Source organism: Rhincodon typus, chromosome 13 (genome assembly GCF_021869965.1).
Source record: "Rhincodon typus isolate 14 chromosome 13, sRhiTyp1.1, whole genome shotgun sequence".
Lineage (NCBI taxonomy): Eukaryota > Metazoa > Chordata > Chondrichthyes > Orectolobiformes > Rhincodontidae > Rhincodon > Rhincodon typus.
Genome location: NC_063344.1, coordinates 51193080 through 51211627, shown reverse-complemented (window position 1 = coordinate 51211627; position 18548 = coordinate 51193080). Strand labels below are relative to the sequence as shown.

The window sequence follows — 18548 nt, the reverse complement described above, 5'->3', positions numbered from 1 at the left end:
GAAATGTTTCTTAACTTCTCCCTCCTAAATTGCTCTTGAAATCAGAGGTGAATCCTATTGCAAACGTAAAGGGTTTTCTCTGGACATCTTATCTATTCCCCTTCGATGACCTGTTCCTAAACTTTAGCCAATTATTTGTACAGGCCATAAGGAACTGCAAATAAACAATTACAGTAAGTTATTCCTGTTCTTGTCTTCGTTTCTCATCTTAAACCACCAATTCCCCAAGTCCTATCTTCCCTCCAGAACCATCAGAGAAGAGAATTGAAACTTGTTCTGCCAGATCAGAGCACAGAAACCAACTCTGCCAATCCATGTATTAATCACCCTTGAGCCAAGAGTTGTGCTGTAACTACTTTATTTGGAATGCACTTTCTGTGCACATTTTGTAACTATTTATCTTGCAATGTACAAACTAGGTACAAAAAGATTCTCAAGACCATAAATAAATGACATAAGTTACATGTACCTAAAATTCAAATAAAAAAAATAATCTATGCCTAAATCATTGATAAAAAGGATACAAAGGAAAAAAAGGAAATTGGACTGTTAGAAGAATTCCAGTTTGAACTAAATTAAAATACGCTGTACACTTTTATTCAGAAGACCACAGTCTTGCATATACCCAATCAGGTCCAAGCAGGAATACAAAAAATAGATCTATGTCATTTGTTTAAAATTAGCATTTAAGAAGAACATTGCTCAGGACAGAAGGATGTGAAATGCAAATGAAAATATCAGTTACAGGTCATGAAAACTTTGAAAGATTGATGACTTACTGTCACATTTTATAACAAAACTGTGCATCTTAAGTATCTAGGAAAAATGGTCTGAAAAGAAAATGACCAAGACTGTTGAACGTGACTGAGAATTTCCTGACATTATCAAATGCGTAGAAAACAACGGTTAGTTCCAATGGCACATTTGGAAATGCTACTTCAATAAAATACACACACACACACACACACACACAGCTCAGTGACAGGTCCAGGGATCCGTTTCTATATAACAGATTCCATACATTATTAATACCGAATAGTATTTTGAACAGGTCGTCACACTAGGCGCAGCAGTGACATGCAGAAGTCCACAAAGGTTAGTTATCTTACACAGTACATTCCTCTAGAGATTTTCCAGAACAGATGCTGAACTTTATATACTTAAAGCAGGAGTTTTTTTTTGCTTTGAATTTGGGCTTGTCCAAAGCCTGTGTTTTTAGAACTGAGGTTCCTTCCTTGGATCTGATTTTAGTGGGATTTGATCCTGTGGGATTTTTCATGTTCATTGTTGTTCTGAGTTCCCAGAGGCTGCATGCTGAGGTTGATTAGGCAGTTCAGTCAGTTCTAAAGTAAAGCAATGGATAATTGATTTAATTGTTGCAGAATGTAACAATGATGGTTACATGTCATTTATAAAGATTAAATCAACTTTATTTAGCTTAGTATTAACTTTCTTCCGTACCATTCTGTATTTGCAGAATACTGTTTGTTAGAAACAATTTTATCATCTACATATAATTCCCCAGGTTGTCATCAATCAAACTCACTAATGTTAATCACAATGCACACAGGTCACATGATTTTTGTTTCAGTCTCTGTAATGGCAACAAAAACAATTGTGGATTATTATATTTTAAAACTAATATCCAGCTATGAAGAAACAACATTCTGGTTTCAGTCTCTAAAGTGCCTGAGAAGTGGCATTTAGGCAGATACTGTATCAGAGCAGGAAGTAGATCACCTCATTGATTGGAGATGATGTAAATGTATTCAGATCAGATGCAATAACGTGCTGAGGTTCAGTAACATCAAGCCCAGTCTGAGAAACTTATCTGGTTCAAAGTTTCTACAACTTGAAGTTGAAAGAATAATGGAGAGAGAGAGAGAGAGTGGAAAGAGGAATATTTTACACAGAATTGATTTCTTCCTTTGCACCCTATAAGGATCTCCAAATTTTGAAAATCTCAGTTCTGCATGTTATCTTGAAAGCAATTAACCAAATAATGTATTTGGTTTGACCAGGTTTTGCTATCGTTCAGATAGGTCATGCATTTGTGAGAAACATGTCCAGCTCCATTTCCTCTGAACTGAGGCATGTTCAATTTTATAAGTTTCTTGCTTCTAACTGAAATCCAAGATATTTCTTCACTGAAAGCAGCCAAATCAGCTCCAATGCTACTTTTCTTAAAAGATAACTAGTTGGTTCTATTAGTGGCTCAGCTGGTAAAGACAGCAGAGCCATACAAAAGCTGAGGTAGTGGGATCTGTGCTTTGTTCATCTCAGCCCTGGTGGCAATCCATCTCTGATTACTTCAGGTATGGAGCATTTTAAAACAAAAATGCCCTTGATCACTATCCGGTTATCCAATCACCCTGCTAAATAAGTAACCTGCTGTTGCTTACATATGAAGCATGATCCTTTGGTGCCAGGTAGCAATGATCCATACTACAGTAAAAGAATCGATGCCTTTTGTAGAAGGGAACAAAGTATTTTCATGGATATATCTTGCTTCATCTGAGGTTTTTTGAGAAGGTGACCTCACTTTCTCCATATAGAAATTATCTCTCTCTCGCCAATATTTTCAGTGAAGGAAAAGAAAACAATGCCTTTATAATATTAGGCAAAAATATAAATACTCCAAAATGGAAACAAAAGGGAATTGATAATTATTTCAGCTGCCATTCCTAGCCAGTTGATCCCTGGACTCTTGCCTCTCCAGCTGTGGGAGCAACACAGGGGAGCTGCCAAAAGTGATCGAACCAAAGCAGCCTTCAGCCCGTGTGCCCAAAACCCCTCCCCCTCGCCGAAGTCTGGGCAAAACCTCTGCCACAGGAACCCTAGGCCCCAACCATCACCCCAGAGGCAGAGAAAGAAATGGGGAGTGGTGGGGAGTGTAAGAAAGAGAGGAAAAGCAACCAAGCTCAGTCATGACCCAAAGCCCAACAGCAAGGAGGGGGGGAGATAAAGGACAAGGCCAAGACAAGTTGCACCCTCAAATGGTGGGCCAAGTGGACATAGAGGGGCAGCAACCAACAAGCAGGAGTGTTACAGGCAAAACAAACCCCTCATCACACCCTGCAGTAGATGCCACCAGGCAGTAGCCATGAGAGAGCCAGCAACTAGTGATGACTCCTGCAGGCGACCAGAAACCCGATGAACAAGGCCTCCTGGCTCTACTATTGGAGAGGTCAATACAGGAGGTTCTGTCAGTACAACGTTATATTTTTCCTCTTTATTTTAAATTGATTTTAAGTTATTTCATTCCCAAAAACAGGAATTAAGCTAATTACAATATTGTATTTCATACTGGAGTGTGCAGTTTGATGCTTGAATTCTTTTCTCTGGTAAGGAAGGCCCTATTGAGTGCAACACCAGTTTTAACATTGGCTCCTGCAGGAGCCAATGTTTCACTTTTTCGTTTAACTTCAAGTTGCAAATTTCAGGGATTCAACCACAACTTGAAGTGAGAACTTCCTGCATTTGCTTCTGTAACTGGGAATTGATGCTGTTATTGCTTAAGAAATCAAACTAGATTTTGGCACCTTTAATTTGCAAAAATACAATACACTGACTACTCAAGTGACATGCCATCAAATTAATCATACAGAATTTAGTTATGGTTGTTCACCTGACAAAAGAAATGTGGAGAGCATACATCTGTTTGAATGCAGCTCTATGATTTAACAATATGAAAAAGAAGGCTTTGTTTCTAAAGATCATCATAGAATTTAAAATTGCCACAAATACGCTACAGCAATGCACCAACCCTTGAACACGAATCTGGCAGAACTGGTTCCAGGAAAATGCTTCAATAGACTTAAATCTTTCTTCCTGCCACAATTTCCTGTTGCTGTTTGTACGCAGCTCAATGGACATTTTACGACATCTCATGCCACTCCCTCTTGGTTAACTAGGTTGCCAATATTTAATGCCATTTGGCGGTGCTATACCAAGGCTGCTGGGAACCTCTGAAACCATATTAAGTGTGAATCAGAATTTTTATTAGAAAAGGAAGGAGAGAAAACTGATTCAACAGCACTGAAGGGAATCTATGTTGTAACGTTATTCAAAGCAACCAACCACATAACGCTAATATCAAATGATAATCCTTGTGAATTAGTTAGAGTTTGACTAAGTTTGATTTTACCTTGTCGTCTTTTGTAGTTGTTTGCAGCAATTTCCCTTCAGCGTCCAAAGGGACTGAAAAGTTGGTAGTTCCTTCGCCAAAGTTTGAGAATCTTCCGTTCCATAAATCTACCTAGACATTTCCTGGCGGAAGGAACCTCCGTGATGTTTGTACAGGGAACTACTATAAGTTACATTAAAGTCATTACAGTCTTAAATGGTAATCCACAAGGCTGCTTGCTCATTTCAGCGAATAACTGGAAGAACATAGTGGCAGTTTACAGAAACCTTCATAGGGTGTAGCCATTAGAAGAACTTCATCTTTCATTATTTAAATCAAAACCGCGTCTATGAGAATACCTTGGAGAGCTTCAAATCATTTTACATAAGTCACTCATTAGGAAGCCCACCAAATAAAAGGTAACCTTCAATCCAGTGATTATGAAAGCAAACTAGAAATCTGACGGTAATTATGAAATTATTAGACTGCTCCTTCATGAGTTCATCCAAGAAATGCAGGAATTTGAAAACAGATACATATGTAATCCAGGTTCCTCTTACTTAGACAAAGATCTCTGTATTTGCCATACAGTGGTCATAAAGTTCAGCACTGTCCTCAAATCAGGCAAACTGCTGACAAAATATCCTTCTATCAAAGGACAACAATGAAGTAAAAAGTGCAGTTTATTTCTGTTAAAGTGCATGGATGAGGTAAAAATAATTTCATTGAGTTTTTGCACTGGCTCAGACGGGAACCATTCTTCCCTGCATTTGTTGCATCTGGGCCCTCATTCCCTGGACACTGCTCAGGATCTTGCTCTTATGTGCTACTGTTGTGATTCCAATTCGAGCCAGGTCACTATGGTAACAAATAAAAAAGGAAGATAACGGTCAGAACACTAACTACATAATACGCACATTTACCGTTCACAAAACAGAAACTGCCTACCCCAATTCTATCCAAGCAAAATTGGGTCCAGGGTTCCATCATATTTTATTTAGAGCTTCATTGATGATGCCTGGAGGAGTTTTAAGCTGGTAGACATTGGTGGGAATTTTGAGAAACTTGCGATTAAATGTAATCTCACAGCATTCTTTAACTCCAAGGTACTGTATTTTCTACCGAATCCGGCTTAATAGGATGAAATGTTGCATTTACTCAGTGCCTGAGGTAACTGAATTATTTCCCTCACTTCATCTCAGTAATATAAGAGATGCCTTCAGATTGTCAGGCTACTCATTGATTCTGGAGAAGGAGGGATATGAAAATAACTTGCACTAGGTAAACGGAACATGGTTGCAGTCCATTGGAGATCAGGTTACTGTGTTTTAAGTGAAACTTTGAGCGGAGGGCTCAGTCCTTCTCCCTGCATGCTTAAGCACCATTTCAGTGGACACTTCAATGCAATACTGACTGTGGAGCACTGCTAGAAGTACAGTCTTTCAGGAGCCAGATTAAACTAAGGTCATGTCTACCCTTAACATGGATTAAGAACACCCATGGCAGTAACTAAATGAGAAGAGTAAGAATAGTGGGTCTTGTGTTAAGATATAGTCCTCACCAAAAACAGATTAATTGGGAGTTGAGTACATTGCTGATTGTGGGACTGTGTAGTGTGCACAAAAAAAAAAATCATCTTGCTACACAAATCAGTTAATAAATTATTACTTTTGTGTCTGCTACATTTGGAGACGGTTAAGTGAGTACTCTTAATTTGGAAAAATATGTGGATATTCACAGGTGCAATGCAAGTAGCTTAAGCTTTAGATAAAACCCATATTCCGGTGCTTAGGTTGTAGCATTTAAAATTGATTAAATCTCTGCAAAATGCACCTGTAATTAGTTCAGATCTGTACACAACTTCTTGGTACTTACTCTTGGTTCATGTGTACCACTGCCTCTAGGGAGGTGTATCCTGCTGCTGTAAAGTTATCTTTGTATCTGTCCATCTTGATAGCTTCAAGCCAATCCCCAACAGATCCCAAAGCTGAGAAATCAGGTGTGCCTGGCTCTAATAATGCAGTAGAGGGCCTGTATATTTTTTAAAAAATTATCAATCATATTGTCACACAGCATTTATCTATCATTATTAGCATAGTGGACATAAATGTTAAACAGCTGTAGAATATAGTAAATATGCTGTAGTAGTAAACCTGTCGAAAAATTTGGTGATTCTCACAGCAAATACTGATTTGCTGCACACCTTCACAAAGAGCTGTACCAATTTCAGGCAGAATACTAAATGAATGCCATCAATGAGCTGGACTCGATTTTTAGTTCCCCCATTACCCCTGGGACTGGGACAAGAGGATGGTGGGAATTGAACACAGTTCAGCCTGTTTCGATGCCAGTTCCCAAGCTTTATTCCACTATCAGGCCATTAGCACAGAAGTGGGATGGTGGCAGTGCTACCTGCATGCACAGCTTGTTAATGAGCAATTAAAACTAGGATTTCTGAGTCAGCCTGTGTGTCCCTTGAGGTGGTGGTCACCAATGTAACTAATTACAGATGGTCTCCTACTGGCAGGCCAAGACAGAGTTACTTGAAGCAGGACTAAATGCCTGATTGATAGTATAGTAACTACAATTCACCTTTTGAAGTGCTCCCCAGACTCACCCCATCACCAGCAACACTGCCACCTTCCACATACACATGCTGTGAAAAACACCTTTTAGTTTGAATTTGAAAACTTGAAAGTGGGTGCATGGTGTCTCAATTTGCGAAGTATTGTCTTACTGGTTTACCTTCCACTGCAGCCTGCTGGGGAAGGCCTCGGATTAAACACAACATTGACAAGCTACCCTCTGGCTATTAACTGGCTGCCACGGGGGAACAAAATTACATTGAATGATTGTTACCCACACAGTGCACGTTTTCATCTGCACCTTAGCCTGGTGACAGGGAGAATCCTACCAACGGTCTCCAGCAGGTGATCACTTCATGGGGTTAGACAGACAATTCCATTTCTCCCACTCCTCTATAAACATGCTGTGATATTTAAAACAGAATTGTCTTTTTCTGATTCCTTGGAGATTGCATGGCTGTTGGTGGATTGGAACATTGTGAATTGTGATGCTTAAGGCATCATGTTTGTGTTGCGTGTACTTGCTGGTCTTTTCTCAGTCATCTTTTTTGTAAATTAGCTCCAGTGTTCTCATCCTGGTTATTTTCCTGGTCATGTTCTGTGATTTGTTCTGCACACTTGCTCCTGTGTCATTGTTCACAATTTCATCAAGAAGTATGCAATGAATTAAATACTAAAGCAAATAGCAGATTTTGTTTTATGATTTCACAACAGTCCATTTTCTATGCTTAATGTTAATAGACACCTGCTACTAATTACTTGGTGACATCGAATCGGGTCAGAATACACAACTATAGTACGATTCAAAGTCCGTGACTATGCAAAATGGATGCCAGCACCAAATATAATTCTGACTCCATTTGCCTTTCTATCAAACTTAGCGAAATCAGATTCAATATATGATGGGTCATCCAGTGGCTATCATCTGTTTTTGTGTCTCTGACAAAATTAAATTTTATGGCTTTTTTTAAAAAAGCGACTCTTTTCTAACAGCATACAACTTTTATGTCTGCTGTGTCATTCAATACAATCACTGGTGATCTTCTGCCTTAGTTCCACTTGCCTGCTCTCTCCCCAGTTCCCTGACAGATCAATGAGTCAGTCCATCTCAACTTTAAATAAGTTCAATTATGGCATATCTAGGAGAAAAAGAACTCCAAAGATTCTTGAGTTAAGAAATTTCTCCACATCTCAGTCCTGAATATTGATCCTTTGTTTTGACACTATGTCCCCATGTTTATATTCCCCAGAATAAACAATCATCTCTTAGTGTCTGTAAGGTCAAGCCTCCCACAAAACCTTACACAAATCAATGGCATTACTTCTCATTGGTCTAAACTCAAGAATATATATGAAATTTAATCAACTTCTCACCATGGGGAAAATGCTCTCATCCTTCTAATCATTAGGAACTAATATACTGAACTTTTATGGTACCACCTCCAAAGCAAATATATATTCTTTCGTAACAGAGACCAAACGTGGACATAGTCTACTAGCTGTGGCCTCAGAAAACCCTGTACAATTGAAGGAAGAATTCCTTTCTTTTTGAACTCCAATCTCCTTACAATAAAGGCTAACATGATATTTGTCTTCCTAATTACCTGCTGTATCCGCATGCCAACTTCTATGTTTCTTTACGCATTAGTTTGCAAAACTGAGAAGAAAGAAAGGGTGATCACCTTATTGGGATTGTACGAGAGACCACCCCACAGTCAGCGGAAAATTGAGAAACAAATTTGTAAGGACATTTCGGTTATCTGTAAGAATAATAGGGTGGTTACGGTAGGCGATTTTAACTTTCCAAACATAGACTGGGATTGCCATAGTTTTAAGAGCTTGGATGGAGAGGCATTTGTTAAGTGTGTACAAGAATTTTTTCTGATTCAGTATGTGGATGTACCTGCTAGAGGTGGTGTAAAACTTGACCTATTATTGGGAAATGAGGCAGGGCAGTTGACTGAGGTGTCAGTGGGGGACAACTTTGGGGCCAGCGACCATGATTCTATTAGTTTTAAATTAGTGATAGAAAAGGATAGACCAGATCAAAAAGTTAAAGTTCTTAATTGGAGGAAGGCCAATTTTGTCAGTATTAGACAAAGAAATTTCAAATGTTGATTGATCACAGACGTTTGCAGGTAAAGGGACAGCTGGATAATGTGAAGCCTTCAAAAAGGAGATAACAAGAGTCCAGGGACGGTGTGTTCCTGTTCAGGTAAAGGGCAAGGCTGGTAGGTGTAGGGAATGCTGGATTACTAGAGAAATTGAGGTTTTGTTCAAGAAAAAGAAGGAAACATATGTCAGGTATAGACAGCAGAGATCGAGTGAATTCTTAGAGTACAAAGGCAGTATGAGTATACTTAAGAGGGAGATCAGGAGGACAAAAAGGACTATGAGAGACTTGGCTAATAGGATTAAGGAGAATCCAAAGGGATTTTATAAATACATTAAGGAGAAAAGGGTAACTAGGAAGAGAATATGGCCCCTTAAAGATCAGCAGGGCCACCCTGTGTGTGGAACCGCAGGAGACGGAGGAGACAATAAACGAGTATCTTGCATCAGTGTTTACTGTGGAGAGGGAAATGGAAGATGGAGAACATAGGGAAATAGATAGTGACGTCTTGAAAAACGTCCATATTACAGAGGAGGTGGCACTGGATGTCTTAAAACACAAAGGTGGATAAATCCCCGGGACCTGATCAGGTGTAGCCTAAAACTCTGTGGGAAGCTAGGGAAGGGTTGCTGGGCCCCTTACTGAAGTATTCGTATCATTGATAGCCACAGGTGAGGTGCTGCAAGACCGGAGGTTTGGCTAACGTGGTGCCACTATTTAAGAAAGATGGTAAGGAGAAGCCAGGGAACTATAGACCTGTTAGCCTGACATCGGTGGTGGGCAGGATGTTGGAGGGAATCCTGAGGGACAGGATTTACATGTATTTGGAAAGGCAAGGACTGATTAGGGATAGTCAACATGGCTTTGTGCGTGGAAATCATTTCTCACTAACTTGGAGTTTTTTGAACAAGTAACAAAGCGGATTGATGAGGGCAGAGCAGTGGACGTGATCTATATGGACTTCAGTAAGGCGTCTGACAAGGTTCCTCATGGTAGACTGGTTAACAAGGTTAGATCACGTGGAATACAGGGAGAACTAGCCATTTGGATACAGAACTGGCTCAAAGGTAGAAGACAGAGGGTGATGGTGGAGTGTTGCTTTTTAGACTGGAGGCCTGTGACATGTGGTGTGCCACAAGGATCAGTGCTAGGTCCACTACTTTTCGTCATCTATATAAATGCTTTGGATGTGAATGCAGGAGGTATGATTAGTAAGTTTGCTGATGACACCAAAATTGGAGGTATAGTGGACAGTGAAGAAGGTTACCTCGGAGTACAATGGGACCTTGATTAGGTGGGCCAATGGGCTGAAGAGTGGCAGATGGAGTTTAATTTAGATAAATGTGAGATGCTGCATTTTGGAAAGGCAAATCAGGGCAAGACTTATACCCTTAATGGTAAGGTCCTGGGGAGGTTTGCTGAACAAAGAGACCTTGGAGTGCAGGTCCATAGTTCCTTGAAAGTGCAGTTGCATCTAGATCAGATAGTGAAAAGGGCATTTGGTGTGCTTGCCTTTACTGGCTAGTGCATTCAGTACATGAGCTGTGCGGTCATGTTGCAGCTGTACAGGACATTGGGTAGGCCGCTTTTGGAATACTGTGTGAGATTCTGGTCACCCTGCTATAGGAAGGATATTGTGAAACATGAAAGGGTTCAAAAAAGATTTCCAAGGATGTTGCCAGGGTTGGAGGGTTTCAGCTATGGGGAATAGGCTGGGGCTATTTCTTCTCAAGCGTCGAAGGCTGAGGGGGATGACCTTATAGAGGTTTATAAAATCATGAATGGCATGGATAGGGTAAACAGACAAGGACTTTTCCCTGGGGTGGGGTTGTCAAAAACTAGAGGGCATAGGTTTAAGGTGAAAGGGGAAAGGTTTAAAAGGGGCCTATGGGGCACTTTTTTCATGCAGAGGGTGGTGCATGTATGGAAGGAGCTGCCAGAGGAAGTGGTGAAGGCTGGTACAATTATACCATTTAAAAGGTATCCGGATGGGTATATGAATAGGAAAGGTTCAGAGGGATATGGGCCAAATGCTGGCAAATGGGACTAGATTTACCTAGGATATCTGGTCAGCATGGATGAGTTGGACCGAAGGGTCTGTTTCTATGCTGGACATCTCTATTTATTCTAATTAAATAGTTTATTTATATTTGTGATTCATTGATAATCTATGATTTTACTGAAGATAATTATAACTTCTGCATGTAACAAGCTGATTAAAATAATTATTCTATCCATCATCATCACATACACCTACCTATACATGTATTCCTAACTGTAGTTATACTTAAATGTACCTTTACATTTGTTGCTATTCTGTCATCTTTAGTGTCTGGGAGCAGAAGTGCAGTAATTCTTGGCTGAAAGTTGATCTGATTCAGTTTAATAATGTATTGTAAAATTAAATATTTATTTCCCGTACTGTTGAGTTGGGATTGAGGGCAGGCTTACATGTTTAAGCCTTTGACTAGATAACTTCATTCTTTCTGAATAATTAACTCGCATCACGTGGCTGCATAATGGGCCTTTGCCCTGTCACCATTAAATCAGTTTGAAGAAACATGTGTCAGCTGCTAGCCCCACGATGGTTGCTACCTGTTCAAATCACATAAAGGTCAGTAAATAGCCTCAGTGAGCCAGTAATGATATGTAACTGCAATGTAACAGTATTTGCAAGAACAGTCTGCCTACTGACATTTCTCTCTGTGAATTCATGTACTGTAAGGACATCCATTAATATCAAAATTGATAATTATACTAACCATTCACTGGAGACATGTGGTAATTGAAGTGGTAATACCCATGGAAATATAAATGCAAGACAACAGTTCCTGGAGTAATTACATGCTCAATCTTTTGTTCATGCATTAACTCTGGATAAAGAAAGTTATCAATGTTGTAACATTTTGTAAATTAAGGCTACCTGAAGAACTGAGGGGTTTAAGGGTGTGGTGGATTATTGAGCTCAATACTTAGTGGCTGTAGGCATGAAAATGTACGGACTCACTAAAAATATGTTTAACCTTAAAATAGTGGTAATCTCAATGTACACAGTTATGTGAAACAATAATGATTTGGAGAGATGAATTTATGATGTCCTTATATCAGATATGGCTATAACATGTTAAACTATCATAGAATTTTAAATACTCACCTTGTAACTTCACTCACTGCTGTTCTTTTCAAGTTGCTTGGGTTTCGAATCAGTTTGTCCAGTATATTTACAATTTGCACAAATTTGGGTCTGTCATTGCGTTCTTTCTGCCAGCAGTCCAGCATTAACTGGTGGAGGGAGACCGGGCAGTCCATAGGTGGAGGTAATCGATAACCTTCCTCAATTGCTTTAATCACCTGTAATTTAGATCCATCTTTCCCACATTAGACTTTTTCTTGGATTTTAACTCAATCCAATTTCATATGAAAACAATTTATCAAATGTTATGTTACCAATTCCAATAAAATACTTGTTCTTGATTTTCCTTATATCCCTACTTTCTCTAAGTCAGCAACACATACTATGTTGGCATGAGCACTAAAAGAACAGAACAATAATGGTATTTCACCCAAGTACATGGAAACATAAACCAGGAGCGCCAACATAGTATTCCAACATGAAAGAAATTCAGGTGTTAGAGTCAATTCTGAGCCTGTTTTCTGATGTACAGTGGCATGTACTTTTATCATAAGGAATAGGGCAGTGATTGAGTCTAAGACCCACCACAATGACTTGTATTCATACAATGTAGTAGAATTTCCCATAATGTAACCAGACAAAGATGGATAGAAATCAAGGAAGGAAATATCTGGGGAGATGAATAAAAGCTCGGCCAAAAGGTTTGGCTTCAAAGCTGAGCATTAAAAGGAGATGGAGAAGCAGGGATATTTTAGATTTGTAATTCCAGTGATGAACTCAGATCATTGAAAGAACTCGGAGAAGCACAGCAGACCAGAGAGTTGGAGGAACACAAAGTTTCTGGATGGTAGTAGAGTTACAGGTAGTTACAGAGATCAGATGATGCCAGGGAGGGCTGAAACATGAGGATGGAATTTGTACATTTGAAGTCAAATGGGACAAATGGTCTCCTGTGCTATAGAAGTTAATGAAGGGAGGTCGTAAATCTTAGACGAGTACATTTCAGAGGAGGAAAATGATCAGTGCCAAACCCTTTAAATATTTAACTTCCTGAACTATTGGGTCCTGAATGAACATGGGATCACAGGAAGTTTACTTACGTCCTGATTTGACATGTCCCAGTATGGCCGTTCTCCATATGACATCACTTCCCACATGACGATCCCATAACTCCAGACATCGCTTGCTGAGGTAAACTTGCGATAAGCAATTGCTTCAGGTGCTGTCCATCTGATTGGGATCTTACCACCCTGTAGATTAGAATTTGGCTATCAATTAGGAGTAAAGAGTTTACTGCTCTGCCTGTGGATTCTGATTGCTTTACACTGGCTCTCGGCATTAGTTTCAAACTGGTGATCTTGAAGTGTAAGCTGCCTTACCCGTGTTGTGTAAGCTGCCTCTGGGTCATCTTCAAGAACGCGGGACATGCCGAAGTCTGAAACTTTGCAGACTAAATTACTGTTCACTAGAATGTTTCGTGCAGCCAAATCTCGGTGAACGTAGCTCATATCAGAGAGATACTTCATTCCTGAACCAATTCCTCGCAGCATTCCTACCAGCTGAATCACTGTAAACTGGCCATCATTCTTCTGTAAACAATACAAATCACATTCACTTTTGACATACAATGCAGCAAACTACCAATTAAGATCCAACATTTTGCAAAGTGGCTGTTTCTGAAAAATGCACTTCCTTCAGAGTCTGATGGATGACTTACCCTGAGGAATGCATCCAGAGATCCATTTTCCATGTATTCAGTTATGATCATTACTGGTTTACCTAAAGTTTCAAAACAAAAACAGAATTACTTGACAAATGCTTCCATTAATGAGATGAAAATGAGATATAGAGAATTACACTGTCTGTACCATCATTCATCTTGAAGGATTTAATTTAATTAAAAATGCCAAAAATTGTGCCCGAGAAGCACTGTAGTCTCGATGATTTATTGAACAACATGTTAGACACCATCTGTTAGATTAACCCTTGCTAGCCATATATTTACAAGGTCTTGTGTTATCTGGAACATGTCTCTAGGGTTTAGTTGCCTGAAGAAACTCAGTTTTCCCTCCATTACTTTATCTATCTCAAGGGATTATAATTGCATCTCTTTAGAATATGACATGTTGCCAAATTGAATTCACGAGTCCCTGATGAAGGTGCATCTATTTACTAGCACTGTTATCCACTGTGGTGGGTGATAAATAGGAAGTTCGGGATAGGAAGGGGTATCGAGCGCAAAGCATCAGACAGCCAATCTATTACTGTCAGTGCACTGTCCACATCAGAAGAGAAAATAACACCCAACCAACCCAAATACTAAAGAAAGAAAATACAGTAAACATTTAGATGCCATTTTGATATGTGCTCATTTAGTGACCCAAACTGCTTACGTTCAAGTCCAAAAATTTGTAGTTCCTGATAGCTAAATGAAGATAATTTCTATTTTAATACACTACTATATAAAATGTTTTCCCTCCACTACTCCAACTCCAAATGTCTCTCTTTTGAAATTGGATGTTTTGAGGTTTTGTTCAATAAGCAGCCATTCTTCATGTGTGGTTGAAGCCTGTGTGTTTCAGCAGGCTACATGACTAGGGCATGTACCATAGGCAAGCATAATCCTTATTCACTACAAATCATTGAATGGCAACTGGAACTAGGAATCCTTACTGAATGAGCTCTCCTTCTCCAGTTTAGGAATACTAAGACCCACTGGAATATACGTCATTACCAGCCCAGCTAAGGTAACAGAGGTGAAGGCTTGAACATTAAAACTTTTCAGTCTTTATACCTCAGTAGTACAGCAGATACTTCACCCCAAATATAAACATCATAAAAAAATCAAGAAATTATTGATTTTACTTGGACAGTTAGCCTATAAGTAGACAATTCTTTTTAAGCCAGTGCATATCGTAGCTTAGCATGTAATCCTAGCAATACAAGGCCAGGATGGTATCCAAGTCACTAACAAAAGTTGCTGAAGCGACAGCTTGGGATCAAGTTTGAAAACAATGTTTGACACTTCATTTGCATTTTCATTTACTATATATTGCCACTTATCGTAGCTATCAAAAAGCAAACAGCAGCAGCTGAAATTAATGCTTTATTAAATGACAGTCATTAGAAAACCAAGAGGTGATAGAGACTGGGCTCATTACCATTGGGCACTGCCTGTTGGAAATGAGGTACAGGACACAATAAGTCAGCTTTACATATAGTAAACTTAAGAGGCCTGTGTTGTTTTAATATTGTCAACTACTCTGCAAGTGAATCATTTTCTAATACAACTCATTTATGGCGAAGCAATGTTGTTTACTTTTTGCTTTTTTTCCTGCTTTTTTCAGTCACTGAGGGATAGACGACTTCTGCACAAATATTTCCAATTTCTCATCATCTCCTGGCTGGGTAATCTTTGGTATGATTTACAATAAGAAAAATGTTTAGCCACCGAATATCAAATTTTTTGCCATCTGTTTTTAACCTATCCTACATGACACACAGTCCAATTTGTCAGTGTGTCAAAAATATCCAAGCCCACAAAGACCTAGATATTAATTTCACTTCAAATCTTAATACAAGCTGTCCAAGGATAGAATGTCAATTTACACAATAAACTCATTTAAATCTGCCATTAAGATTAATGACTTGCATTCTGGGTCTTCTCCCTTGTTATTTATCAATAGATGTTCCATCTGTCATTTTCAGATGAATACATGTAACTTTTATGCTCAGTGCCATCACTGGACGTACATTTTGTAACTACCCCCTCCAGGTGGATGATATTTGGGTGATCAAACTGGCCCATGATGCTTGCTTCGCTCAGGAAATCTCGTCTCTGTTTATCAGTATAGCCAGCTTTCAAGGTCTTAATAGCAACGCAGATCTCTCTCTTGCCTGGCATTTTCAAGCGTCCACTACATACTTCACCAAATTCACCTTTGAAAAAAGAGCAGAGAATAAAATGTAGCTACTTATTATGACTACGTTAACTCAACTTCAGCCCAACCTAATAACACAACAGTGCTGAATTTGGACGAGGTGGCACGGCATAAGCCCACATCGCAACTGTCTCTAATTTAGCATTAACTGACCATCTCACTCAGGCAAGTTGCAAAGTGGTAGTTAGTGGGGGTCTTGTGGCACAGTAATAATGTCCCTCCGTCACAGCTAGGAGACTTGGGTTAATGACCCACTGCTCCATAGGTGTGTAATAACATTTCTGAACATGTTGATTAGAAATATCTGCAAGGTGGTAGTTGAGAGCCAGAAATAAAAATCTGATATGCATTGAGGTAGGTGAATCTGAGATTACTTCTGACTGAGAAAGCAAAGAAAGCCTTACTCTATATCTAACTGTGACATCCCTAACCTTGAGGTGTTTGCTGCTGAAACCAGGGGCTGCGTAGTTAGGCCCCGATGTGATGTGCTTGAAAGCAGGTTGGTGTGCAAATTCTTTCAACTGGCTGGTGTGCCAATTTCCCAAATCAATCCTGGGAACTTATTGCTGGTTGCTAGGTCCCAAGAGGAATAGAGGCAGATGTATTGCTGGAAGGAGGTGGACTCCCAGTACTGACAAGGGAGGCGTGTGGAGCGTGCAGCGCTCCAGGCAATCCTGAAGGCTTATCTGCTTGCTTGGTTTTGGTTGCAGCCACATACTGCCCTGTGAAGGGGATCCAGACTGGTAGACCAGCTGGTGAAGCCTCCATCTTGAGGCAACACCCCTGCAACCAGCCACCCACGCCTCCCACCACCCCCCACACCCCACCACCACTCCTGAAAAGGCAACTTGCTGCTTCAGCACCGAGAAAACCACAGCAGGGTGACTGTTCGCCAAATGGCACAGAATTCTGAGCTCCATCTGACTAAGCTGGAGTTCCAGAGCCCGTGCGTCGTGCCAAATTGATATAATTCCACTTCCCAATATAGACAGCCTCAATTTAATGAGCACAGACTTCACAACAGAACCTTTTAAAAAAACGTTTAATACCAGAACACTGATCATAAATCTGTTTTCTAGACCAATTTACAAATAGCATATATGAATAACTTACCTACACCTATCACCCTTTCAATCTTTATACAAGATGCATCAATTTCTTTGGCAAATTCGCGAACAGCTTGATTAGGATCCTCATAAGTGAAAGGGTCAACATATGTCCTTACTCCTTCAGAATAAAAAAAATACTTTTTTATTGCAACTTAAGGAAGCTATTCTTTATACGTATAAAATAAATGACCAAACAACTGTTACATTTACAGCATTTAAACATAAACAGCTAGGTCAACATTTTCCAAATCATGGAAAGAGAAGAATGTTTACTCAATGTTTTCTTTTCCTGCAGGTAGGAATTCCTGCTGACCTACATCCAGATAGACACCCATTTCTCTAATACTCCATACATCAGAGTCTAGACAGTGAATGTCAGCTAGCTATTCAGCCACAGAAGGTTTACAGCAAGTTCAATGCGGTTTTCAAATGACTTTGCAATGTGGATAACTGGTTAGCAATTTGGAATGGGAACCCTGGACGATTTTTGTTCAAGGATCTCAGTTAGTTGTGCTTCTCAAAGCTGCTTTAGCGGGGGTCAGCTAACTCAAGGAAGATGTGGCATCTAACCATCAATTATCGAGGGATCTTCTGGGCTACTCAGTATATTGTTAACAGGTCAGTGTTTTTATGCATTAGAATACCGCGGAGCATGAGGAATGCTCTCTGGTGCCTTTAGTGAGAACGTTATTTTGTATCATCCTTTCTTTCTGTTAGGCACCTTTTAGACTCTTTCTATAACAGAGATGCTTATATACAAGTTGTCAAAGAACTTTGATGAGAAAGTAGATTTTAAAGCTTGGCATCGAGAGAGCACTGCAGCACAGGAAAATCAATCAATCAATCAGATTGGAAGCAATATTCAAACAGGACTTCCAACTGAACTGTCAAGAAATCTGGTAGGAATGTGTACTTGTTTTGTATTGTTCAACTCAGAAACTGGTGTACAATGGTGACATCCCCACCCAGACAGCATGCTGCTTGAGGAAATAAGCTGATTGCAAAGACAGCACCAAATTTCTCCGAACTTCTCAGACCGCTAAATAAAGATGAGAGTGAGATGGTAGACACAAGTGAGCTGTCAATAACTTTAACCTTTTAATTCAACTCCAAAGAAAATACTGCCAAATCAGCTAGCTCTCAGCAATCACATCCGATTCCCCTAGCTAGCAGCAGACTCTTAAATCCTGCCATTTCACGGGTTTACAAACTGTCATTATGGTTAAGATGATGGACAAACATCAGGAGGTGGGAAGTAAATATCCAAGAAATCCAACACAAAATATCACCTGTATAAAAGCAACTATTACCCAGTATATTGCTGTGACCTACAGTTGCAAATTGGAATAAAGAGCTAATCTAAATGCTGTGCTGTATAGTTAACAGAAATTGCACAGTCTTTCGATAAATGCAAATCAAATTCTACTTATTATCACAGAGATAGTAGGAACTGCAGATGCTGGAGAATCTGCGATAACAAGGTGTAGGGCTGGATGAACACAGCAGGCCAAGCAGCATCAGAGGAGCAGGAAGGCTGACGT

General features: G+C 39.7%; 1 protein-coding gene across 2 annotated transcripts in view; it reads right to left on the bottom strand.

The window, feature by feature from the left end:
• Positions 1–341: 341 nt before the first annotated feature.
• Positions 342–18548, bottom strand: part of epha4a (eph receptor A4a) — a 99626-nt gene continuing 81419 nt past the window's right edge. Inside the window, exons 10-19 of one of the 2 annotated variants that reach the window (XM_048604329.1) lie at positions 17012–17125; positions 15711–15896; positions 13675–13736; positions 13337–13546; positions 13058–13207; positions 11979–12175; positions 6002–6157; positions 4148–4984; positions 3767–3968; positions 342–1343 (exon numbers count right to left, since the gene is read on the bottom strand). In XM_048604329.1, coding sequence (XP_048460286.1) covers positions 4870–4984; positions 6002–6157; positions 11979–12175; positions 13058–13207; positions 13337–13546; positions 13675–13736; positions 15711–15896; positions 17012–17125 — 1190 coding nt within the window. In that variant the 3' untranslated portion in view covers positions 342–1343; positions 3767–3968; positions 4148–4869. The remainder of the gene's footprint in view (positions 1344–3766; positions 3969–4147; positions 4985–6001; positions 6158–11978; positions 12176–13057; positions 13208–13336; positions 13547–13674; positions 13737–15710; positions 15897–17011; positions 17126–18548) is intronic. The other variant, XM_048604328.1, reaches the window with a different exon arrangement.